This window comes from Salvelinus alpinus, chromosome 20 (genome assembly GCF_045679555.1).
Source record: "Salvelinus alpinus chromosome 20, SLU_Salpinus.1, whole genome shotgun sequence".
NCBI lineage: Eukaryota > Metazoa > Chordata > Actinopteri > Salmoniformes > Salmonidae > Salvelinus > Salvelinus alpinus.
The window spans coordinates 42,078,728-42,106,309 of NC_092105.1; the positions used below are offsets into that span (position 1 = coordinate 42,078,728).

Here is a 27,582-nt window from a genome sequence, read left to right on the forward strand (position 1 = left end):
GTGTTACATACTCAAGTGCCCCTGCAAGAGCCACTCAAGTTTGCCTTAGATCATCACACTGGATACCTCAGGCTCATACTCCAACACTAACACACTCAAGCAGTTTAACTAACCAAACATTCACTTAGTTTACAGACACAAAACATCTCTGAGAACATGTTGATGTTAGAGTTTAGAGTTACCCTTATTCGCCGCAATTAGTATCATTTCCGTGGTAGAATTGAGACTTTAATCCAAGTCCAAAGAAGCGGGGGCAAATGCGAGCGCAAGCTGCACCAAAAAAGCATCCTTTCTTCTTTCCCCTCTTTTCACACTCTCTCAACTCCCCTCCCTCCCCTCCCTTTTTCTAGCTCTCTATCTCTGTTGTTGTGCGGCTGCTGCAGCAGCTGCAGGGGGAAATGAAATACCTTCTTTTCATTCTTGTCTTCCATAGGTATGCGAGCCGTGCCTGGGATCCCTTCTCCCAGTAAGAAGCCCAGCCTTGTCATCAGCTCCTGAGTGGCAGGGGAGGAGGAGGAGCTTGGCTCTTTCTCGGCTTGAAGCTCTGCTGTGTGAGAGAAGAGAATTGACTCACGTTAATATTCACAGGGAGAGTGACTGGCTCTGCCCCTGCTGCCGTGCTCCACACACGCACACACGCACAGAAAGACACACACACTGCTGCACACATGCACACACTGCTGCTGGGGCTGCGCAGGCAGAGAGGAAGGCATACACACTGACACAGAGGTGGATACAGCAAGCATGGAGCACAGCACAGTGCAGCTCAGTGCACTACAGACGCAGTACTCTGCAGGGTTTGCTTGCACAAGTCCAGCCTGCCTGCCTCGTTAGGAATGCTGTGACAGTGTCTGTCTCTCTTCAACAAGTCCAGCGTGCCATTCTACATAATGCCGCTCTCACTCAAAGAGCCTCGGAAAATCAATGAAGAACACAATAGTAGAATGAAATAGAAAAGGCTTCACTTTATGGTCTTAACTGTTGTCTCCTGTCAATGTTACCAAAAAATGTTAACAATTTAAAAAATATTAAAAAAGGGTCGCAAAGAAAATCTCTATTGTAGGATTCACGGAGTCGGGAGGGAATAAGCAGGAAATCCGAAATCCTTCCAAAAATTATTTTGGGAAAACCAGGGAATTTATTGAAAGTTCCCAGAATTTTGCAACCCTAGTTTCAACCCCTTGCTATTGTACTTGTGTTGGGTGGACTGCATTATATATTTATTTGGCATAATTTTACATTGACAGTGTAGGCCTTTATCCTCTTACATGTAGCCTGCTGTATACTTGTCTGCTATGATGTTCCAAAGGATGTACATTGGTTTTCACTGTTAATAAATTATGAGCTCACAAAACATTGACTTACAAACACACTGCAAACCAATACATCCACAACTGGGTGATGACGCAGTTATTTTGTATGTACATTACCCAAACATGTTAATGAGGAGCCAGGGGGATATGGGCTCCACATATGATGGGCTGACCATAGAAATAGTATGATATGATTATTATTAGTATTTATATGGGGCTGACAACCCTGCCACCCCACCCCTAAGGGCAGTGGGGAGGCCTGGGGTACAATAAGTTATTATACTGCATTCTGTCAGCACCTCCCCCTCCCCTCTCTCTTCCAGTTATTAATAACGCTGGCAGTCCATCTGATTAAATACAAACCCGTCCAGCCACATAATATACTGCCAAGACGTAATGAAGTCAAAACTAATGCCACCACACACACACACACACACACACACACACACACACACACACACACACACACACACACACACACACACACACATACACACGTGTATACGGACACACATGCGCACACACACATTTACAATTATTTGCTGCTGTGGTGGCAGGGGACGCAAGAAGAATCAAACCATTTTATTCCAATATGAAATCTGCCGATGGATGCAATGTAGACTGATTTGATTGAATGCAAAACAAGACTGACCCCGCAGCAGAAACCACTCTACCACCATGAACATGTTTACTTCTCTACTCCCAAGACATTCCCTTACAAACTGTGTATTACTATTGTATTATCTATAGGAACAAATGCTACACCATTTTGGTTGAGCGGGAGGATGTTCCAAACATAGAAACAGAATTAAGCAATTCTATTTCTATGATTCCAACCTGGTTGAGGATTAAGAGGAGAAATCCAGCAGAAAGATACATTTGGTAAAACGGAGAGGAGGAGAGAAAGAGAGAAATTATGGAAAATCTCATTACTCTCCTCCCTTAAGGAATTAACCAAGGAGACCCACTCCACCAACGCACACGAGCTCCCTCTCTCCTCCACTTCCACTCCCCCCTCTCCCCTCCTTTGCCCTCTAACTCACTTCATTTCACTGCCTTCAAATCAAAATCAAACAAAGTTTGATTGGTTGCATACAAATATTGAGCAGATGTTATTGCGGGAGTAGTGAAATGCTTGTGTTCCTAGCTCTAACAGTGCAGTAATATCGAACAATTCACAACAATACACACATCTAAAAGTAAAAGAATGGAATTAAGAAAAATATAAATATTAGGACGAGCAATGTCGGAGTCCGAAGTATAAATATATATATATATGTGTGATGTATAGACATTACGGACAGTATGCGGATAGAATATTTAGTTTATCTGAAGAATACGTAGGATAGAATAGTACTGTGTACAGTTGAAGTCGGAAGTTCACATACACTTAGGTTGGAGTCATTAAAACTCGTTTTTCAACCACTCTACAAATGTCTTGTCAACAAACTATAGTTCTGGCAAGTCGATTGGGACATCTACTTTGTGCATGACACAAGTCATCTTTCCAACAATTGTTTAAAGACAGATTATTTCACTTATAATTCACTGTATCACAATTCCAGTGGGTCAGACGTTTACATACCAGAAAATGATGTCATGGCTTTAGAAGCTTCTGATAGGCTAATTGACATCATTTGAGTCAATTGGAGATGTACCTGTGGATGAATTTCAAGGCCTACCTTCAAACTCAGTGCCTCTTTGCTTGACATCATGGGAAAATCAAAAGAAATCAGCCAAGACCTCAGAAAAACAATTGTAGACCTCCACAAGTCTGGTTCATCCTTGGGAGCAATTTCCAAACACCTGAAGGTACCATGTTCATCTGTACAAACAATAGTACGCAAGTATAAACACCATGGGACCACGAAGCCGTCATACCGCTCAGGAAGGAGACGCGTTCTGTCTACTTGAGATGAACGTACTTTGGTGAGAAAAGGGCAAATCAATCCCAGAACAACAGCAAAGGACCTTGTGAAGATGCTTGAGGAAACAGGTACAAAAGTATCTATATCCACAGTAAAACGAGTCCTATATTGACATAACCTGAAAGACTGCTCAGCAAGGAAGAAGCCACTGCTCCAAAACCGCCATAAAAAAGCCAGACTACGGTTTGCAACTGCACATGGGGACAAAGATCGTACTTTTTGGAGAAATGTCCTCTGGTCTGATGAAACAAAAATAGAACTGTTTGGCCATAATGACCCTCGTTATGTTTGGAGGAAAAAGGGGGAGGCTTGCAAGCCGAAGAACACCATCCAAACCGTGAAGCACGGGGTGGCAGCATCATGTTGTGGGGGTGCTTTGCTGCAGGAGGGACTGGTGCACTTCACAAAATAGATGGCATCATGAGGGAGAAAAATTATGTGGATATATTGAAGCAACATCTCAAGACATCAGTCAGGAAGTTAAAGCTTGGTCGCAAATGGGTCTTCCAAATGGACAATGACCCCAAGCATACTTCCAACGTTGTGGGAAAATGGCTTCAGGACAACAAAGTCAAGGTATTGGAGTGGCCATCACAAAGCCCTGACCTCAATCCTATAGAAACTTTGTGGGCAGAACTGAAAAAGCGCATGCGAGCAAGGAGGCCTATAAACCTGACTCAGTTACACCAGCTCTGTCAGGACGAATGGGCCAAAATTCACCCAACTTATTGTGAGAAGCTTGTGGAAGGCTACCCGAAACGTTTGACCCAAGTTAAACAATTTAAAGCAACGCTACCAAATACTAATTGAGTGTATGTAAACTTCTGACCCACTGGAGGGAATGTGACATTTCACATTCTTAAAATAAAGTGGTGATCCTAACTGACCTAAGACAGGACATTTTACTAGGATTAAATGTCAGGAATTGTGAAAAACTGAGTTTAAATGTATTTGGCTAAGGTGTATGTAAACTTCCGACTTCAACTGTATATACAGAAATAGTTGAATAGATTGGCATTGACTAGAATACAGTATATACAAATGAAATGAGTAAAACAGTACGTAAACATTATTAGTGACCAGTGATTGCATGTCTATGTACACAGGGCAGCATCTAAGGTGCAGGGTTCAGTAACCGGGTGGTAGCTGGATAGTGACAGTGACTAAGTTCAGGGCAGGGTACTGGGTGGAGGCCGGCTAGTGATGGCTATTTAACAGTCTGATGACCTTGAGATTGAAGCTGTTTTTCAGTCTCTTGGTCCCAGCTTTGATGCACCAGTACTGACCTCGCCTTTTGGATGATAGTGGGGTGAACAGGCCGTGGCTCGGGTGGTTGATGTCCATGATGATCTTTTTGGCCTCCCTGTGACATTGGGTGCTGGAGGGCAGGCAGTGTGCCCCCGGTGATGAGTTGGGCAATCCGCACCACCCTCTGGAAAGCCCTGCGGTTACGGGCAGTGCAGTTGCCATACCAGGTGGTGATACAGCCTGACAGGATGTTCTCAAAGGTGCATCTGTAAAAGTTTGTTTAGGTCTTCTTCACCACACTCTGTGTGGGTTGAACATTTCAGATTGTCAGTGATGTGTACAAAGAGGAACTTGAAGCTTTTCACCTTCTTCAGTGAGGACCTGTCGATGTCGATGTGGATGGCGGCGTGCTCCCTCTGTTGTCTCCTGAAGTCCACAATCAGCCCCTTCGTTTTCACAAACACACACTGCTCGGCTGGCTTCTCCTTTCTCTAAAGTCTGCAATCTAGGGCCTCCTGGGTGGTGCAGTGGTCTAGGGCACTGCATCGCAGCGCTAGCTGTGCCACCAGAGATTCTAGGTTCGCGCCCAGGCTCTGTCGCAGCCTGCCGCGACCATGAGGTCCGTGGGGCGACGCACAATTGGCCTAGCGTCGTCCGGGTTAGGGAGGGTTTGGCCGGTAGGGATATCCTTGTCCCATCGCGCACCAGCGACTCCTGTGGCGGGCCGGGCGCAGTGCGCGCTAACTAAGGTTGCCAGGTGCACGGTGTTTCCTCCGACACATTGGTGCGGCTGGCTTCTGGGTTGGCTGCGTGCTGTGTTAAGAAGCAGTGCGGCTTGGTTGGGTTGTATTTCGGAGGACGCATGGCTTTCCACCTTCGTCTCTCCCGAGCCCGTACGGGAGTTGTAGCGATGAGACAAGATAGTAATTACTAACAATTGGATACCACGAAATTGGGGAGAAAAAGGGGGTAAAAAAATAAAAATAATTAAAGTCTGCAATCTACACTATATATAGAAAAGTATGTGGACACCCCTTCAAATTAGTGGATTCGGCTATTTGCTGACAAGTGTATAAAATCAAGCACACAGCCATGCAATCTCCATAGACAAACATTGTCAGTAGAATGGCCTTACTGAAGAGCTCAGTGACTTTCAACGTGGCACCGTCATAGGATGCCACCTTTCCAACAAGTCAGTTTGTCACATGTTCACCCTGCTAGAGCAGAATCCAAGATGGCGTAGCAGTCGGACGTGTCTTTGTCTTGTCTTGTCCCGTGTAAATAGTCTTCGTATTTTTCGTATACATTTCGTATATATTTTAATTTCACTTTCCATCTAGGAACTGAATATACATTCCTACATTCCGCCTCACCCAATGTGGTACGGACCTGCTATTTTTTTATACTTTAGAACCGTAACCCCAATCAGAAGCTAGCCAGATAACTAGCTACTAGCTAGTAGTCAGTTAGCCACTGCTGCGGTCTTCACCCTCAACTCGGACACAGCCAGCTTCAATACCGGGCCAATACCTGCCAGTCTGCAAGCGCGATATCAACCCAGAGCATATAGGACTGCTTTTTCTCTACCACATCACCGGATTCCTGACGCAAGCTCTGGACAATTACACCGTATCATCACAGCTAGCTAGCTGCAACCGAGTGGCTACTACTGGCTAACACCTCTGTCCCGAAGCAAGCACCAGTTAGCCTTGAGCTAGCCTCGAGCTAGGCCCATCTGCCGGCTAGCCGAAGAGGTCTACCAGCGAATTCTTGGGCTACAATACCTCTTCTGCCAATTGGACTGGACCTTTTTTTTTTTTTTTGCCGACACAGAGCCCTGCCAATCCATCACAACTGGTCTAAATCAGCTACAAGCTAATTTAGCCATTTTTTTGCCGCTGCTAGTAGCTTTTACCTTCTGCACAGACACCAGCCCTGTTATTAGCCTGGATATTACTCACCAATTTACCAGCATCGGACTGTCTCTCGACAACAACGCCGGATTCCTGCCGTAATCCCTGAGCCACTACTTCTGATCCTCACAGCTAGCTTGCAGCTAGCGCAGCTAGCGCCACTGCCACGAAGCTAGCACCAGTTAGCAAACACAATTCTACAATTCACAACCTCTCTTTCGCCATCCGGCTTGGATTCTCTGTCGACACGACCACGTCTGAGCAGACCCCCTCCGTCTGAGCAGACCACCCCCCGGGCTACTAACTTTAAACGCCGCGTGCTAGCTTAGTGGAGGCCTCCCTGCTCCATCTACGGCTGCCCCCTGGACACTATGATCACTTGGCTACATAGCTGATGCATGCTTGACTGTCCATTAATTCACGGTACTCCATTCTGTTTATTTGTGTTTTATCTGTCGGCTCTGTGCTTTAACTCAGGATCTGTGTGTAGTTAATCCGACCCTCTCTGCCTAGTCGTCGCCATTTTTACCTGTTGTTGCTGTGTTAGACTAGCACCCTGTTATTGCTGCTGTTATCTTACCTGTTGTTTTAGCTAGCTCTCCCAATCAAGACCTGCAATCACTTTATGCCTTATTGTATGTCTCTCTCAAATATCAATATGCCTTGCATACTGTTGTTCAGGCTAGTTATCATTATCATTGTTTTGGTTTGCAATGGACCCTGTAGTTCCACTCTCCGTACCTCTGATACCTCCTTTGTCCCACCCCCCACACATGCGGTGACCTCACCCATTGAGACCAGCATGTCCAGAGATACAACCTCTCTTATCATCACCCAGTGCCTGGGCTTGCCTCCGCTGTACCCGCGCCCCACCATACCCCTGTCTGCACATTATGCCCAGAATCTATTCTACCACGCCCATAAATCTGCTCCTTTTATTCTTTGTCCCCAACGCTCTAGGCGACCAGTTTTGATAGCCTTTAGCCGCACCCTCATCCTACTACTCCTCTGTTCCTCGGGTGATGTGGAGGTAAACCCAGGCCCTGCATGTCCCCAGTCACCCTCATTTGTTGACTTCTGTGATCGAAAAAGCCTTGGCCTCATGCATGTCAACATCAGAAGCCTCCTCCCTAAGTTTGCCTTACTCACCGCTTTAGCACACTCTGCCAACCCTGATGTCCTTGCCGTGTCCGAATCCTGGCTTAGGAAGGCCACCAAAAATTCTGAGATTTCCATACCCAACTATAACACTTTCCGTCAAGATAGAACTGCCAAAGGGGGAGGAGTTGCAATCTACTGCAGAGATAGCCTGCAAAGTTCTGTCATACTTTCCAGGTCTATGCCCAAACAGTTCGAACTTCTAATTTTAAAAATTAATCTCTCCAGAAATAAGTCTCTCACTGTTGCCGCCTGCTACCGACCCCCCTCAGCTCCCAGCTGTGCCCTGGACACCATCTGTGAATTGATCGCTCCCCATCTAGCTTCAGAGTTTGTTCTGTTAGGTGACCTAAACTGGGATATGCTTAACACCCCGGCAGTCCTACAATCCAAGCTTGATGCCCTCAATCTCACACAAATCATCAAGGAACCCACCAGGTACAACCCTAAATCCGTAAACATGGGCACCCTAATAGACATTATCCTGACCAACCTGCCCTCCAAATACACCTCTGCTGTCTTCAATCAAGATCTCAGCGATCACTGCCTCATTGCCTGTATCCGCCACGGGTCTGCGGTCAAATGACCACCCCTCATCACTGTCAAACGCTCCCTAAAACACTTCTGCGAGCAGGCCTTTCTAATCGACCTGGCCCGGGTACCCTGGAAGGATATTGACCTCATCCCGTCAGTTGAGGATGCCTGGTCATTCTTTAAATGTTACTTCCTCACCATATTAGACAAGCATGCTCCGTTCAAAAAATGCAGAACCAAGAACAGATATAGCCCTTGGTTCACTCCAGACCTGACTGCCCTCGACCAGCACAAAAACATCCTGTGGCGAACTGCAATAGCATCGAAGAGCCCCCGCGATATGCAACTGTTCAGGGAAGTCAGGAACCAATACACGCAGTCAGTCAGGAAAGCAAAGGCCAGCTTTTTCAAGCAGAAATTTGCATCCTGTAGCTCTAACTCCAAAAAGTTCTGGGATACTGTAAAGTCCATGGAGAACAAGAGCACCTCCTCCCAGCTGCCCACTGCACTGAGGCTAGGTAACACGGTCACCACCGATAAATCCGTGATAATCGAAGACTTCAACAAGCATTTCTCAATGGCTGGCCATGCCTTCCTCCTGGCGACTCCAACCTTGGCCAACAGCCCCGCCCCCCCCGCTGCTACTCGCCCAAGCCTCCCCAGCTTCTCCTTTACCCAAATCCAGATAGCAGATGTTCTGAAAGAGCTGGAAAACTGGACCCATACAAATCAGCTGGGCTTGACAATCTGGACCCCCTATTTCTGAAACTGTCCGCCGCCATTGTCGCACCCCCTATCACCAGCCTGTTCAACCTCTCCTTCGTATCATCTGAGATCCCCAAGGATTGGAAAGCTGCCGCGGTCATCCCCCTCTTCAAAGGGGGAGACACCCTGGACCCAAACTGTTACAGACCTATATCCATCCTGCCCTGCCTATCTAAGGTCTTCGAAAGCCAAGTCAACAAACAGATCACTGACCATCTCGAATCCCACCGTACCTTCTCCGCTGTGCAATCCGGTTTCCGAGCCGGTCATGGGTGCACCTCAGCCACGCTCAAGGTACTAAACGATATCATAACCGCCATCGATAAAAGACATTACTGTGCAGCCGTCTTCATCGACCTGGCCAAGGCTTTCGACTCTGTCAATCACCATATTCTTATCGGCAGACTCAGTAGCCTCGGTTTTTCTAATGACTGCCTTGCCTGGTTCACCAACTACTTTGCAGACAGAGTTCAGTGTGTCAAATCGGAGGGCATGTTGTCCGGTCCTCTGGCAGTCTCTATGGGGGTACCACAGGGTTCAATTCTCGGGCCGACTCTTTTCTCTGTATACATCAATGATGTTGCTCTTGCTGCGGGCGATTCCCTGATCCACCTCTACGCAGACGACACCATTCTATATACTTCCGGCCCTTCCTTGGACACTGTGCTATCTAACCTCCAAACGAGCTTCAATGCCATACAACACTCCTTCCGCGGCCTCCAACTGCTCTTAAACGCTAGTAAAACCAAATGCATGCTTTTCAACCGTTCGCTGCCTGCACCCGCACGCCCGACTAGCATCACCACCCTGGACGGTTCCGACCTAGAATATGTGGACATCTATAAGTACCTAGGTGTCTGGCTAGACTGCAAACTCTCCTTCCAGACTCATATCAAACATCTCCAATCCAAAATCAAATCAAGAATCGGCTTTCTATTCCGCAACAAAGCCTCCTTCACTCACGCCGCCAAACTTACCCTAGTAAAACTGACTATCCTACCGATCCTCGACTTCGGCGATGTCATCTACAAAATAGCTTCCAATACTCTACTCAGCAAACTGGATGCAGTTTATCACAGTGCCATTCGTTTTGTTACTAAAGCACCTTATACGACCCACCACTGCGACCTGTATGCCCTAGTCTTCTGGCCCTCGCTACATGTTCGTCGTCAGACCCACTGGCTCCAGGTCATCTACAAGGCTATGCTAGGTAAAGTGCCGCCTTATCTCAGTTCACTGGTCACGATGGCTACACCCACCCGCAACACGCGCTCCAGCAGGTGTATCTCACTGATCATCCCTAAAGCCAAAACCTCATTTGGACGCCTTTCCTTCCAGTTCTCTGCTGCCTGCGACTGGAACGAATTGCAAAAATCTCTGAAGTTGGAGACTTTTATCTCCCTCAACAACTTTAAAAATCTGCTATCCGAGCAGCTAACCGATCGCTGCAGCTGTACATAGTCCATCTGTAAACTACCCACCCAATTTACCTACCTCACCCCCCATACTGCTTTTATTTATTTACTTTTCTGCTCTTTTGCACACCAGTATCTCTTCTTGCACATGATCATCTGATGATTTATCACTCCAGTGTTAATCTGCTAAATTGTAATTATTCGATTTATTGCCTACCTCATGCCTTTTGCACACATTGTATATAGATTCTCTTTTTTCTCTACCATGTTATTGACTTGTTTATTGTTTACTCCATGTGTAACTCTGTGTTGTCTGTTCACACTGCTATGCTTTATCTTGGCCAGGTCGCAGTTGCAAATGAGAACTTGTTCTCAACTAGCCTACCTGGTTAAATAAAGGTGAAATAAAATAAATAAATAAATAAAATAGAGCTGCCCCTTTTAACTGTAAGTGCTGTCATTGTGAAGTGGAAATGTCTAGGAGCAACAACGGCTCAGCCGTGAAGTGGTAGGCCACACAAGCTCACAGAATGGGACCGTCGAGTGCTGAAGCGTGTAAAAATCGTCTGTCCTCTGTTGCAACACTCACTACCGAGTTCCAAACTGCCTCTGGAAGCAACGTCAGCACAAGAGCTGTTCATCGGGGGCTTACTGAAATGGGTTTCCAAGGCCGAGCAGCCGCACACAAGCCTAAGATCACCATGCACAATGCCAAGCGTCAGCTTGCCACCATTGGACATTGGAGCAGTGTAACCCCACTGACTCCTTTTAGTAGGCTAACCTATACATTGGTCATGTAACTGCTGGGCAAGAAGAGATGTAAGTGTAAGGATGTGTCCCAAACGCCACCCTATTCCCTACCTAGTGCTTTTGACTAGGGCCCATAGAGTGTCCCATAGGACTCTAGTCTGTTATAAATAATAGGCCTGTGAACTACTGACTTTCCTTTGAATACTGCTGTCTATAAACTGCTGCATTGACATTAATATCATTCACCCCGTTTAAACAGCTGATATGTTTTTGAATTTTGATTTTGAAAGTAACATTTGAACATACTTGGAAAAACTAAACGATGCATTTGGGAGGCTAATCAAGCTAATTATAGAAAGGAATGGGTAAAGAGTGACCTTGATTTCAGAGGTAAAAACAAACTGATAAAACCTGATTGGAATACAATAAACATACAGATTGTTCCAGGAACAAATGACCCAACAACTAAAATCTGAGTAAATTGTAGCACCAAAGCTGCATGCTAAATGTGTGTAAATGCATGCAGCTGGTGCTCCTGGACCCCGCAGCAGTGTTCATTATAACGGCAGTACAAAGCATGTCAACTTCACATCAAAAAAATCAAACCTATTGACGACACTGCATTTACTTAGGGTGTCCAATCAAAAACGCATATTTTGAACAATGGGTCAAATAATATGTTAATTGTTTAGATAATCCTCGAAGAAAACCAAAGGTCCAAACCTCATGTCTCTATTATAAACCATTCAAAAAGTTTAAGGGCGACTAAATCAGGCCAGACCGAAAAAGTGGTCATAAATCAGGAAAACGTCAGCTAGGCTAGATGCTGTGAGAGAATTAAGGCTACCAGACAGGCTTACCATTGAACTCCTCATCTTTCTTCTCTCTGTTCATATTCATGTGAAGATCCTGCTCTATTTCGAAGATTTCTCACAAAAACAGGCGTATCTCTGTGAAATGTCAATGTAGCACTGAGCGTACTCCAAGCTTTTCATTTTCAAAGCATTTTACATTTAATTCAGCTCATGTCTTGTTAATTTTGCCATTTGCGACCTGCGGAAACAACGTGGACGACACAACCATAAAAAATGTAAAATCCTCAAAAGTATTTAAAGCTGCAACGCCCTGTCAACAGAGCTCAGTGCTTATTATTGGATGTATTAGGTTACAAAATCTGACTTGCTGGATATAATGTTAATTATATGTTAGAGAAAGACCTCACTGAACGATTCAGAACACGAAGAATCATATTTGTCTTGGCTAGGGTTGCAAAGGGTTGGAAACTTTCCGGTAAATTTCTGGAAATTTTGTGAAAATTTTCCATGGGAAATTAAGCCAGGGAATTTTGCGAGTTTTGCTTAAATTCATCAAAGAAGTTAGCTTATAACAGGGAACCTTTTTTGTGGGATACACATAAGGCAATTCTGTCTTGTGGCATATTTTGGTTAAACTATCCCCAATTTAATTGAATTGCCACCCAACTGTTCAGCAGTTCCTGAGGTCGACGTCACCGGCCTTCTAGGCTTCACTGAACTGGATTCATTATCATCAACCCCAGACTGTCTTATCTGATTACACACACCTGGTTCCCATTTCCCCTGATTAGTACAGTATGTTATATATGTGCCCTCTGTTCCCCATTGTCCTTGTCGGGTATTGTTCCCATGTCCGTTGGTTGTGTGAGTAGCATTGTGTTGTTTCAGCTTTTGTGTTGCGTGTTTTGTGCATTGTGTATTACGGGTCTCGTCCCGTGTCGTTCTTCGAGGTTTACCCTCGCTCTTTTGATTGGGTACATCCCAGTGTTTTGTATACGTGTTTGTTTTGGGTGTATTAAAAACCCCTATTATGTATCCCTGTGCCTGTCTCCAAATCCGTTATACCAGCGTGACATCTGCATGCACAGTGCAATCTTCCATCACATTGTAATGGCAGCCTTCCTCCTCTTCGTCTGAAGAGGAGGTGTAGCAGGGATCGGACCAAGACGCAGCGTAGCTCGTGTTCAACATGATTTAATGATGACCATTAAACAGTGAACACTTACAAAATACAAAATAACAAACGTGGCTTATCGATACAGCCCTATCTGGTGCAGAGAAAACACAGAGACAGGAAACAACCACCCACAATCCCCAACACAAAACAAGCCACCTATATATGATTCCCAATCAGAGACAACACAAAACATCTGCCTCTGATTGAGAACCATATTAGGCCAAACATAGAAACAGACAAACTAGACACACAACATAGAATGCCCACCCAGCTCACGTCCTGACCAACACTAAAACAAGCACAACACACAAGAACTATGGTCAGAACGTGACACACATGTACAGCTGATTCTCAAGATCTTGCACACTAACGAGATGCTATTGAGCCCACACTACTACACTGTCTGAGCCAAGGACTATATGCTTTCTGGTAAGTTTTGATTACAATACTGGGTGGGGTGAATATATTTTATGTGACATACATTATTTTTTTGTTAACAAGTAAACAGTAGCCTACAGCAAAGTGTGTTTAAATAATTTCTAACTTGTTAACAATTTCTGCTAGTTAGTTTTTGCTACCATGTGGGATTTAGCTTGCTTGAGCCTTCTAACTGAGGAGTGTTAATTCACCTGTTTCCATACATGTTTCTTTTAAAAACATTTATCTTACAAAGGAGTTGTTTAATCTAACTGCTTAACTATTTATCTGTACATGGAATTGTTATTTATTTATTTATTTAAACTATTTTTCTTCTAATCTTTACAGGCAAATGCCATGGGCACTATCTGATATGTGGAGACATTTCACTGCAGCTAATGTAGAAGGAAACACTTTGTACATTTACAAATACTGTGCCAAATCATATGTGAAGAATGCATCAAAGATGCAGAACCATCTGGCCAAGTACATAAAGTTCCCTCAGCGCTCACAACAACAACCTCTGAAAAAAGTCCCTCTACTTCTATTTGAGGTGAAAATGATGAATCAGACACCTTATCGATAGCAACAGCTCGTGGTCCTTCTGGAATCAGAAGATTATTTGACTAAATTGAGGAATGTAGTCAGAAAAATGCTGATGAATGTCTTGTTCAAGCTGTGTATGCAATTGGTTCACCTCTGATGCTCACAGGCAATGTGTATTGGAAGAGATTTCTGAATGTTCCTCGCCCAGCATACACCCCCTCCAACCAGACGTGCTTTATCTACTCATTTGCTGGATGAAGAGTTCAACAGAGTTCAAGTGAAGGTCAAGCAAATCATAGAGAAAGCAGACTGTATTGCAATCATCTCTGATGGGTGGTCGAATGTTCGTGGGCAAGGAATAATTAACTACATCATCTCCACCCCTCAACCAGTATTCTACAAGAGCACAGACACAAGGAACAACAGACACACCGATCTCTACATTGCAGATGAGCTGAAGGCAGTCATCAATGACAATGGAACACAAAAGGTATTTGCACTGGTGACAGACAATGCTGCGAACATGAAGGCTGCTTAGTATAAATTGGAGGCGTCCTACCCTCACATCACACCCATTGGCTGCTCATGAATTGAATCTGATCCTCAAGGACATCATGGCACTGAAAACAATGGATACACTCTACAAGAGAGCCAAGGAAATGGTTAGGTATGTGAAGGGTCATCAAGTTATAGCAGCAATCTACCTCACCAAGCAAAGTGAGAAGAATAAGAGCACCACATTGAAGCTGCCCAGCAACACCCGTTGGGGTGGTGTTGTCATCATGTTTTACAGTCTCCTGGAGGGGAAGGAGTCTCTCCAAGAAATGGCCATATTACAGTCTGCCGATATGGACAGCCCCATCAAGAGGATCCCCCTGGATGACGTTATTTTGACAGAGGTAAGGAGCCTGAAACTCCTGAAACCTACAGCAGAAGCCATTGAACAGATTGAGGGATACAATGCCATCCTGTCTGATCAGACTCTGCTTGCAGATGTAAGAGAAGAAATCCGTACTGCTCTGCCCACTTCACTGTTGCTCCAAGCAGAGAAAACTGCAGTTCTGAAATACATCAAAAAGCGTGAAGACTTCTGCCTGAAGCCCATACACGGTGCAGTGTACATGTTGGACCCCAGGTATGCTGGCAAGAGCATCCTGTCTGGTGCAGAGAACAACAAGGCCTATGGTGTCATCACTACCGTGTCTCGCCACCTTGGCCTGGATAAGAGCAAGGTTCTTGTCACGCCCTGACCTTAGAGAGCCTTTTTATTTCTCTTTTTGGTTAGGTCGGGGTGTGATTTGGGTGGGCAATCTAGGTGTTCTATTTCTTTGTTGGCCGGGTATGGTTCCCAATCAGAGGCAGCTGTCTATCGTTGTCCTTGATTGAGGATCATACTTAGGCAGCCTGTTTTCCACCTGAGGGATCTTGATCTTTGTGGGATCTTGTCTTTGTATAGTTGCTGTTTAGCGCTACAGAGCTTTACATTAGTTTTGTGTTTTGTTGTTTTTTGGTGTCATTTTAAAAATAAAGTAAAATGTACGCCTACCACGCTGCACCTTGGTCTCATTCCAACGACGGACGTAACAGTTCTTGGCAGTCTGGCGAAGTACACTTCCAAGCAACGGCTTTGGGATGGAGATGCAATATGGCAGTCGTGCCAACATATCTCATCAGCCACCTGGTGGAAGGGACTTTGTGGATCTGAGGCTCTTTCCCCTGTTGCCTCCGTCATCCTCCAAATCACACCAACATCAGCCGCCTCAGAGCGCAACTGGTCCTTGTTTGGAACACACACACCAAAGCTGGCTGACCAACACCAGGCTGACCAATACAAGGAGTGACAAATTGGTGGCCATCTGGGAAAATTTGAGGCTTTTTGAGCTTGACAACGAGCCATCCTCAACAAGGTTGGAAAGTGACAGTGAAGATGAGGTCTCAGAGTCTGATGTTCAAGAGGTGGACATTGAGGAGGTCCAGGGAGAAGACATGGAAGCCTGAGAGGAAGACAACCAAAGCTTTAGTTTCTAGACTATCATTTTACAGATGTATGTTGAAAACGTTTTTGGGAGATGCGATGGCTCATTGGGGATCATTCAATATTCCCTTTCTTTTGTTGTTCAGTGAAATCATCCCATGTGAAGAGTCAACTCATTTAATTAAAGCTCAATTCGTAACTAAATAGTTTTTTTATTTCTACTGGAAGGATTTAATAATTTACAATTATGTCTACTTATGATAAGGTAAAAGGTTTATGTTTCTGTCTGCATATGATATGGTAAATATTAATTTATATTAATTTGCATATATTCCCGTTAATTCCCACGGAAAGTTTCCACATATGAATATTCCCCATGTGCAACCCTAGTCTTGGTAAAAATATATTTTAAAGCATAAGGAAGTAAAACGTGTTTTCACCCACGTAGACACCCTACATACTTAACCACATTTCCCTTATTCTTTGTAAAAAAAACACTTTTATGTGCTTCATATTTAAGACAGTTCCTGTACATTCACCGTTACTGTCACTTAATGCAGTGAGGAGCACTACTGTTTTCAGGTAGTCCTGCCAGACCTGTCCCCCACAACAGAACCAGGCTCAGCAGCAATCAGGCCAAATGGAGGGTTTGGGCTGAGGCGATGCGAGGCTGCAAGCTGCATCCATCAGGGAGCCCTTTATTACTGGGCTGTGACAGGCGGCTCCTCTAAAGCGCCTAAGATCCACCTGCCTCTGAGGAGCAATCACTACCTTTGCCTGTCTGTGGGTGCGTCTCAAATGGCACACTATTCCCTTTATAGTGGTCAAAAGTAGTACACTATAAAGGGAACGGGGGGTGGGACAAAGCTACAATGCTACAGACAGGCAGCCTGAGATGGCAGCATAGACACACTGTAAATTATCATTACACACTGTCTGTCTGGGGAGTCTTTGGCCAGAGCATTTTATCCTCTAACAAACAAACATATCCATCCTTCCTGTAAACTGTATTACCAACCGGTCCCTTTTCATCGGCCTTGCTGTCCTAGCTACCTCCACTGCTAGGCATTTACTGCATTCACTGCAATGGCAAATTTGATAGCATCTGAACTCTTGTCTGGGCTTAATTGCCTTCAATGTGACATTGGCTGCTATCTATGTAATTGCTAATGCGTGCTGTTGACGGTGGGCCTGTCCATCGGAGGGGGAGGTGAGATAAATATGCTACCTGTAAAGCAGGCTGTATGTGTAGAATGTAACCTTTGACACTGATGAGAGTGTCCTATGAGTACTAGCCGGGCTTTACTAGAGGCCATATTAATGTGATATTTCTCTTTTCATGGACCTCAGAGACTAATGTTACAGGAGCTTTTATTAGATGACCCCTGCTCCCGGGTGGAGAGAGGAGTGACCTGCGCCACTACGGAAATGGAGGCCGTTATCAGACATGAGTCATGGTTACGGCGCCATAGGTATGATCATTCACTAAGAAGCATATCGAACAAACATGTAGGCTGTGCTACTCACTGAATCAACCTAATTTTAGTATGGGTGTGTGTGTCCCAAATAGCACCCTATTCCCTGTATAGTGCACTAATTTTGACCAAAGACCCTATGGGCCCAGGTCAAAAGTAGTCCACTAAGCAACCTGGGCCACACTCAGAAAATCTTGGTGTTTTATCTCTGTTTAACACACAAGCCCAGAAACAAGACATGGTGGTGATATCATGCCTAGTATGGACTCCAAAGCAATCCAAATCTAACAGTAAGATATCTCCTGCCCCACTCAACATAAAAAGCCTTGATGATGAACTGCATGCTTCATCCAATTATTAAGAGAAAGCTGGTTGCAATTTCAGTTTAATCCACCAGAAAAGACAGAACAAATATTACAACAAATATTATGGTTAAACTCAAATATAATAATTGATAAAAATAAATATATACAGTTGAAGTTTACATACACTTAGGTTGGATTCATAAAAACTCGTTTTTCAACCACTCCACAAATGTCTTGTTAAAAACTATAGATTTGGCAAGTCGTTTAGGACATCTGCTTTGTGCATGACACAAGTCATCTTTCCAACAATTGTTTACAGACAGATTATTTCCCTTATAATTCATTGTATCACAATTCCAGTGGGTCAGAAGTTTACATTCACTAAGTTGACTGTGCCTTTAAACAGCTTCGAAAATTCCAAAAAATTATGTCATGGCTTTAGAAGCTTCTGATAGGCTAATTGACATCATTTGAGACAATTGGAGATGTACCTATGGATATATTTCAAGGCCTACCTTCAAACTCAGTACCTCTTTGCTTGACATCATGGTAAAATCAAAAGAAATCAACCGAGACCTCAGAAGAAGAGAAAATGTAGACCTCCACAAGTCTGGTTCATCCTTGGGAGCAATTTCCAAACGCCTGAAGGTACCAAATTCATCTGTACAAACAATAGTACGAAAGTATAAACACCATGGGACTATGCAGCCGTCATACCGCTCAGGAAGGAGACACGTTATGTCTCCTAGAGATGAACGTACTTTGGTGCGAAAAGTGCAAATCAATCCCAGAACAACAGCAAAGGACCTTGTGAAGATGCTGGAGAAAACCGGTACAAAAGTATCTATATCCACAGTAAAACGAGTCCTATATTGACATAACCTGAAAGACCGCTCAGCAAGGAAGAAGCAACTGCTCCAAAACCGCCATAAAAAAGCCAGACTACGGTTTGCAACTGCACATGGGGACAAAGATCGTAATTTTTGGAGAAATGTCCTTTGGTCTGATGAAACAAAAATAGAACTGTTTGGCAATAATGACCATTGTTATGTTTGGAGGGAAAAGGGGAACGCTTGCAAGCCGAAGAACACCATCCCAACCGTGAAGCACAGGGGTGGCAGCATCATGTTGTGGAGGTGCTTTGCTGCAGGAGGGACTGGTGCACTTCACAAAATAGATGGCATCATGAGGGAGAAAAATTATGGGAAATGGGAAATGATGTGGATATATTGAAGCAACATCTCAAGACATCAGTCAGGAAGTTAAAGCTTGGTCGCAAATGGGTCTTCCAAATGGACAATGACCCCAAGCATACTTCCAAAGTTGTGGCAAAAAGACTTAAGGACAACAAAGTCAAGGTATTGGAGTGGCCATCACAAAGCCCTGACCTCAATCCCATAGAAAATGTTTAGGAAGAACTGAAAAAGTGTGTGCGAGCAAGGAGGCCTATAAACCTGACTCAGTTACACCAGCTCTGTCAGAATGAATGGGCCAAAATTCACCCAACTTATTGTGGGAAGCTTGAGGAAGGCTACCCAAAACATTTGACCCAAGTTAAACAATTTAAAGGCAATGCTACCAAATACTAATTGTGTGTATGTAAACTTCTGACCCACTGGGAATGTGATGAAAGAAATAAAAGCTGAAATAAATCATTCTCTCTAATATTATTCTGACATTTCACATTCTTAAAATAAAGTGGCGATCCTAACTGACCTAAAACAAGGAATTTTTACTCTGATTAAATGTCAGGAATTGTGAAAAACTTCCAACTTCAACTGTATATTTTCTGTTGTTGATTTTTTTAAACAAACAGTATAATCTTTGTAAATTATATCATAAATAGGACTGGTGGAGTTGTCACACATGCTGTTAACAAAAATATATGGAAATGTCTGCTCTCTCCAAAATAACAACAAACTGATTGCACCTGATTGCACCATTGACAGCTGCGCCATACAGGTTGCAAAATATACCTTCTAAATTATTTGTCAATCTTCATTTATTTGAAAAACACAGTTTACGTCATCATTTGACGCATTAAAGAAAGTTTGACAAAAGAAAAATCCACCCTTGTCAAACGGATAACATTTTTGTTGATCTTTAGAACATTTCTCCTATATCTGCCGTTTCCATTACACACGATGCTTTTATCAAATAAACCTGGGTCAATGGAAACCTGCCGAGAGAGAGACAAACAGAGGCAGAGAACGAGAGAAAAAGGGAAATGGAGAGAGAGAGCTGAGAGAGCTGAGCGCTAGCTAGCGGTGCTCCTAGGCTGAACCTGCCTTGCCTATGTTACTTAAGGATCCACCCCTTTTTCCAATTTTTGCCTAAAATGACATATCCAAATTTAACTGCCTGTAGCTCAGCAAGGATATGCATATTCTTGGTACTATTTGAAAGGAAACACTTTGACGTTTGTGGAAATGTGAAAGGAATGTAGGAGAATATAATACAATAGATCTGATAAAAGATAATACAAAGGGGGGAAAAAACAATGTTTTTTAAATATTTTTTTTGTACCATCATCTTTGAAATGCAAGAGAAAGGACATAATTTATTATTCCAGCCCAGTTTCAATTTAGATTTTGGCCAGTAGATGGCAGCAGTGTATGTGCAAAGTTTCAGACTGAGCCAATGAACCATTGCATTTCTGTTCAAAATGTTGTATCAAGACTGTGCCAAATTTGTTTATTAATAACTTTTCATGTTCAAAATGGTGCACTCTCCTCAAACAATAACATGCTATTATTTCAACGTAATAGCTGGACAGTGCAGTTAGATTAACACGAATTTAAACTTTCTGCCAATATCAGATATGTCTTGTTACTTACAACCTCATGCTAATAGCATTACGTTAGCTCAACCGTACCATGGACGGGACACCGATCCCAAAGACGTTTAATGCTGCGGCCTGGCTCTTTTACCTGAGGCCGTGCAGGTTAGTCATCACAGAGCTGGCACACACAGGGGACTACGTCCCAAATCGCACATTATTCCCTACATAGTGCAGTACGTTTGACCAGGGCCCACTCACCAGTTACCTCCACGGCACCTAGCTCTCATAAGGACCCTATAAAAAGGGCATCTTTGTGCTCTCCTGTCGCCATATCTCTGTGCAGACCTCTGGGCATGGAAAGGAAGCCAGGGGCCAGTGATGGCTCAGTCACTTCAGCCACTCACAGACACACACACCTCAGTTCTGGCATAGAAGAGCCTCGCTCATAGTTAGGCTCCTTATAGTGTAACCCTGAATCATTCTCAAAAAGCTCACACCACATTTTTTACTGTACTGCTTACAATTTTGAGAGATTTATTATTTAGCCAGTTTAACAATTCCCATTAAAAATAACACTAGATTGATGAGAAATAGCCTACTGGGTGACCCATTTGGGAATAAAATGGCAAAGTCACTGATGTAAATGCCAACCTGTTATCATTTACAAACCAGTGTGACATCTGACGTGCTGTGTACCGCTGTGTGTGCTGTGTGAAATTGGGGTCACCGAGCTGAGCCACAACACTTAAGGCAGTAATGATTCAGTTGCTTAGCTATCCTGACAGCTGTGGCATTTATTAGCCAGCCAAATACCTGTAATAAAAACAGATCTGCACATTATGTATGAGATACAGCAACCTTAATTCATCCCTATAACAACAAATCAAAGGTAATCAGTGGGACTATGGAGCAGCAGAGGCAGAGGAACACTACTCCTTATTATGAAGCCAGAGATGGAATAGTACTTTGTTTCAACCGCCGCAAAGGAGTCGAGAACAAAGGTGAATGTTGTTGATTCGTTTTTTCACTATTACATTATGTCCAAAAATCTGCCCATTTATGTGCAATTGTTAGCATAAAGCACACGCCTGTAGAGCACCGCATCAAAGTGTGTCATGTAAAAATAAATATAAATCCAAAGACCAATATAAGTATAGGAGGGAAGCTCAAGAGAAAAGAACACCCAGGTAGGCGTATTTGTTTGTTGAACGCTTGTCGGTAGTCCGCCTTAACGTTTTTGTGTCTCCAAGTGATGGATGCAATATACTTTTCTTAGCACTTGTCTAAAGCAGGCTTTCAGAGCTCATAATTGGAGATTTCTCATCAAATCCTCCCCTAAGTGTCTCAGTGCCAGATTGTGTCCAAAATGGCACCCTATTCCCTAAATATTGCACTACTTTTGATCAGAGCCTTATTGGCCCTGTTCAAAAGTAGTGCACTACATAGGGAAATATGGTGCCATTTGGGACTTGACCCCTTTGGTAACTCAGTCTGTGCCAGCTGGTGATGAGAAAACGTGACGAACATTCCTGTCCAGACTGAGTTTACAGAAGAGGCGTAAAGCAGACATTTTAACCGTCCTATAAAGTTGCTAACAGAAGTGTGAAAGTCGGACCTTCTTCTCCTAAACTGAATTTGAACACCCCATAAATTGTGATTTCTGACAGATATAAGAGGTGGTGGTTTGTGCCAGGACATTCATAGCAACTGTGATACTGTAGCAGCTGTAGGTAATAGTAATATATACAGTGCCTTTGTAAAGTATTCAGACCCTTTGACTTTTACCAGATTTTGTTACGTTACAGCCTTAAATAAAATGGATTAAAAATGTTTTTATCGTCACACAATAACCCATAATGACAAAGTGAAAACAGGTTTTAAGAAATGTTTGCAAATGTATTACAAATAAAAAACAGAAATACCTTATTTACATAACTATTCAGACCCTATGAGACTTGAAATTGAGCTCAGGTGCATCCTGTTTCCATGGAGATGTCTGCAGCATTGAAGGTCCGCAGGAACACAGTGGCGTCCATCATTCTTAAATGGAAGAAGTTTAGAACCACCAAGACTCTTCCTAGAGGTCAAACTGAGCAATCGGTGGAGAAGGGAAAGGGAGATACCTAGTCAGTTGTACAACTGAATGCATTCAACTGAAATGTGTCTTCCGCATTTAACCCAACCCAATACTCTATGTGCTGGGGGGCTAGGGTCAGTCTGTTATATCTGGTGTAATTCTCCTGTCTTATCTGGGGTCCTGTGTGAATTTAAGTATGCTCCCTCAAATTCTCTCTCTCTCTCCTTTCCCTCCCCTCCCCTCCCGGAGGACCTGAGCCCTAGGACCATGCCTCAGGACTACCTGGCCTGATGACTCCTGGCTGTCCCCAGTCCACCTGGTCGTGCTGCTGCTTCAGTTTCAACTGTTCTGCCTGCGGCTATGGAAACCTGACCTGTTCTTAATGTTTTCGACTCTCTTGCTCTCTGCTCTCTCTCTCTCTCTCTCTCACCTGCTGTCTCGACCTTTGAATGCTCGGCTAAACTGACATTTATTCCTGAGGTGCTGACCTGTTGCACCCTACAACCACTGTGATTATTATAACCACTGTGATTATTATTTGACCCGGCTGGTCATCTATGAGCATTTGAACATATTCAAGAACAATCTGGCCTTAATGGCCATGTACTCTTATAATCTAAACCAGCCATAAGAGGACTGGCCACCCCTCAGAGCCTGGTTCCTCTAGGTTTCTTCCTAAGTTCCTGCCTTTCTAGTGAGTTTTTCCTAGCCACCGTGCTTCTACATCGGCATAGCTTGCTGTTTGGGGTTTCTCTATAAGCACTTTGTGACATCTGCTGTGACAAGGGCTTTATAAATACATTTGATTGACTGATTGATGATTGAGTTGGAGACGTGCGTAGCAACGCAGTCATGGGTGAACAGGATACATGAGGGGGCTGAGCACACACCCCTGTAAAAAAACATGACTAGAGAAAGACTGTCAATGAATACAGCAAAGAGCTGCTGTTTTTATGAGTTTAAGTTTTTATCCAGCACTGTCAACACTTTTTATTCAACACTTGTAAAATGCAATTCTCCCAACTTCCACTCACGCTTCCACTCACGCTACAACCAGCACTGCAGCTGCAATGAATGAGTAGCAACATGTATAGGCTTGCATTGTTATTATTAGCGGCTTGTGTATTTTTAATATCGAGGAATACAAAAAACATGAATTTGTGCGTGGGGCTGAAATAATGTGGTACGACTCGAGTTTCGCCATCAGCTGGAAGATGGTGTCCCCTTTTTGGTCAGTCTCAGCGGAGGGAGGACGGGAGAGCGGAGGGACGGTGAGAGGCCTCACAATTAATACAACAACTGATATATTACCGGTCTGATCATATACCTCAAGTTTTTTTTACAGAATTGGTCTAAGAAGAACAATCTTGGCAGGGCAATTCAATCCATTTGAATTCAAACAATTTTTGACCGCACCCCTTTTGATTTGAACAAAACCTTCCATACATATTTTCCCATTGTGGAAGTGCTCAGAAAGTTACTTTTTGGACCTGAATGCCAAAATATCCAAGAGATACGGGTGCTCAAATTTGACCCATTTTGCATACCCCACCATACCATGAGACATCGATGTCTTCATCACTGGAAAAGATAAACAATTGAGATGTATATAATTAAAAAACTTACAAACAGGGTTGTCAATGTAATAATTTCTAATGGAGTAAGACTAGCTGTAGAAAAAAATATATATATTTCAGGTCTGCTGAGCGCAAACTTGAATGTTGTGAAATGTTCTGTGCAACTTCCAGTGCACGTTTACTGTGAACACTGAGGCTGTACCCGCTTTAAGTTGCAGTTTCAGACAGTGGACAAGTAGGTTACTGTGGTTATTTGATCATAATATAGGCCTACCAGAGTGACCTACCATCAAAAACAATGGATACAATGCATACCATAACATTTTAGCATGGAAGTAGCTGTTCTATCATTCAGCCTACAATAGCAGCCAATATGTGGTGTTCAATGTAGGCCTACAAATCAAATCAAAGGTTATTAGTTACATGCGCCGTAGACCTTACAGTGAAATGCTTACTTACGAGCCCCTAACCGACAATGCAGTACGGATAAGAATAAGAGATAAAAGTAAGAAGTAATTAAAGAGGAGCAGTAAAAAATAACAATATATACAGGGGGGTGCTGGTACAGAGTCAATGTGCTAGGGCACCGGTTAGTTGAGGTAGTATGTACATGTAGGTAGAGTTATTCCATGCCTTTTGGAAAAAAACATGCAGGGTTTGACATTAACCTGAACCTGTTTATCCACCTCCAGACAAGGAGGTGACTGAACATGTTGTTGTGTTGTTTGATGCAAGAAACCACTTTACAAAATAAAATGCATTATTATTCCCATACCATTATTACAGAGAATCAAACAAATTATGCCTATTGGCTACTTAGCTTCTTCAAACCTGTCTGAAAATACAACACTGCTCCTTTAAGACCAAAAAATAAAGCTCTTTAGCAGACCTGCTTTTCAAAAATGTCTAGTAATGTACTTGTTTTGTGCTCTTGTAGGAAGCAATCACTCCCCCGATACTGACTACAAATTGTATATAACTGGGCAAATAGCTCACTAACTAGCAAAGGATATAAACTAAATGTATGTACACACATGGCTACATGCAGCTCTCGCTTTGATCTCAAAACAAGCGCATCTTGGTTATGCCGCACCAGTTGTGCATGTCAACGCAATAGAATCCTACTCAGACGCGTTCTGCCTACAACAAAATCTCTTGCATCGTTAGTTTTGCATTCTAATACGTCTTGCATAGTTAATTTGGTTTCTGTATGTTGTATTGAAAGTGGCTAATATTGCGTGGATTTGATCACAATTCCCACGTTGATAGTGTTAACTAAGGGGGGAAACTCTAGAAAGTTGAGTGATAAAAATGTCAATGGTGTACCAGCTAAATTGCAGTGGTATTCCTCTTTGATTTAGAAGATACTGTTGCACAAAAAAACATGCAGATTTAGGTCTACACTATCACTAGTATTATCAGGCTGAATAACTAATTACGTTTGCTCTGACTTAGTAAATGTATTTGCTACCTAGCGATTAGCATTAGCGGCTAAACTAATTTAGGCCCAACTTGCTAAGGAAATACAAACTAGCTGTTTGCAGATGCAAGAAACACAAACACACATAGTGTAATTATAGAACGCTAGTGGATTTATATGAAAACAGCATTGTTGGCATCAACATTGTTGCATGTGCTGCATTAACCATGAAGAGACTGAACGCAAGTGTCTCGTGATCGAGGAACCACAAATGTGCTTCTTGAGTGAAGGGCTAGGACTGTGTGGAAAGTGGCATATATGAGAGAGAGAGAGAGAGAGAGGACTCAAGAAGTGAAGTAAACTATAGAAATGGACATTTCACACGCCGTATCACATTTAACAAATCAAATATTGAAAAACCTTATAGAAGGTAATGTAAAAACCCAAACCGGTCCGTGCATCAATACAGGTATACTGTAAAATACAGTATACCGCCCAGCCCTGTATGCCAGGAATGCCTGTATTGTTGCCAAGACAATAAAGCATTTTAACTAAACATAGGCTAAATATTTGAATAGATATGAAAGATGATGTGATGTCTTTTCTTCTCTGATCTGCTACAGTTGGGGCCTCTGATGAGTAACTGCAGACGATGAATAGGAGACCAGGGTCCGTATGTATCAAACGTCTCAGAGTAGGAGTGCTGATCTAGGATCAGGTCCCCCCTGTCCATGTGATCTTATTCATTGTGATCTGAAAGGAAAAACTGATCCTAAATCAGCACACCCTGGGGCGGCAGGGTAGCCTAGTGGTTAGAGCGTTAGACTAGTAACCGAAAGGTTGCAAGTTCAAATCCCCGAGCTGACAAGGTATAAATCTGTCGTTCTGCCCCTGAACAGGCAGTTAACCCACTGTTCCTAGGCCGTCATTGAAAATAAGAATTTGTTCTTAACTGACTTGCCTAGTTAAATAAAGATAATAAAAATTAAAAAATACTCTGGGTAGCTTGACATATACGGACCCTGGCCAAGTGTCAGACTTAGCCATATAAACTACCATATTGGCATGCAGAGATACCCTTACTGCTAGGCTAAATCCTCCTCTCTCAATTTTCATTTCACCATAATTGTTACTGTACAGTAGGCTATATCATGTCATATACCCCGATGCCTTTTGATAATGGTATAAATGAGTGGCTGTTTTTAATAACCTCAACGATGATTATTCCAATGGCAATTGACTGAACAGCCGAGCGGCATTGTTCAGTTCAATCAGAACACGGCGATATATGATGGGTTTGACCTCGAGGAGGCTTGCAACAAACTGTCTGAACAACAAACCACTTAGCAGAGGAAACTAGGAACAAAGGCGGAGAGGATGTAGAACCAAAATGGCCACCAGTCTTCCTAACTAACATCCGTACTCATCAAGAGGTATCCAAGGATGAAAATGAGTTCCTTGTGCTCACTCCATTCTATTAGACCTTTGTATCTCCTCCTAGCCTGGAGATATGGTAAAATAACACTTGGAAACCACTCTGCTATTCCAATAATTGTAGGGAGGCGAAGGAGGTAAAACCAAAACAACATCATTATCCTCTACCTCGGCAGGCAGTTTACAAGGCGGTAAACTTAGCAGCAGCCTTGGCAGTGAAGTGGTACAGGGAAAGGATGAGTGGAGGAGGGGGAGGTCTTTGAATGGGCCCCGGCCTTGTGGAGCAGTCTGAGCCCCTCCTCCCTGCCGAGAAGTAAATGATCCAGCAGGCGCTCATTAGCAGCCGGGGAGTGTTACCCAACACTGGAGCTTGTTTAATGAACACTTGATGAATGCTGCACGCATCTCCAGTTTCCACAGAGAGTTCATAGGTGGAGGAGAGATGACATCTCCCATTAGAATGCACTGGCCGCTCCTAGTGCGCATTCCATTGCACAACAGCTATCTAGCCCGCTGCTGGAGCAGAGGCTGCTTTCCACACGGAAGGGCTGTCATGTG

At 43.5% G+C, this 27,582-nt stretch overlaps 1 protein-coding gene across 11 annotated transcripts in view; it reads right to left on the reverse strand.

Annotated features, from left to right (window-relative positions):
* The window catches only part of LOC139546930 (protein TANC1-like), a 303,586-nt gene that overhangs the window by 128,744 nt on the left and 147,260 nt on the right, over positions 1–27,582 (reverse strand). For 8 of the 11 annotated variants that reach the window (XM_071355901.1, XM_071355900.1, XM_071355905.1 and 5 more), the window contains one exon: positions 408–547. In XM_071355901.1, coding sequence (XP_071212002.1) covers positions 408–547 — 140 coding nt within the window. The remainder of the gene's footprint in view (positions 1–407; positions 548–27,582) is intronic. The other 3 variants (XM_071355909.1, XM_071355906.1, XM_071355902.1) reach the window with 1 other exon arrangement.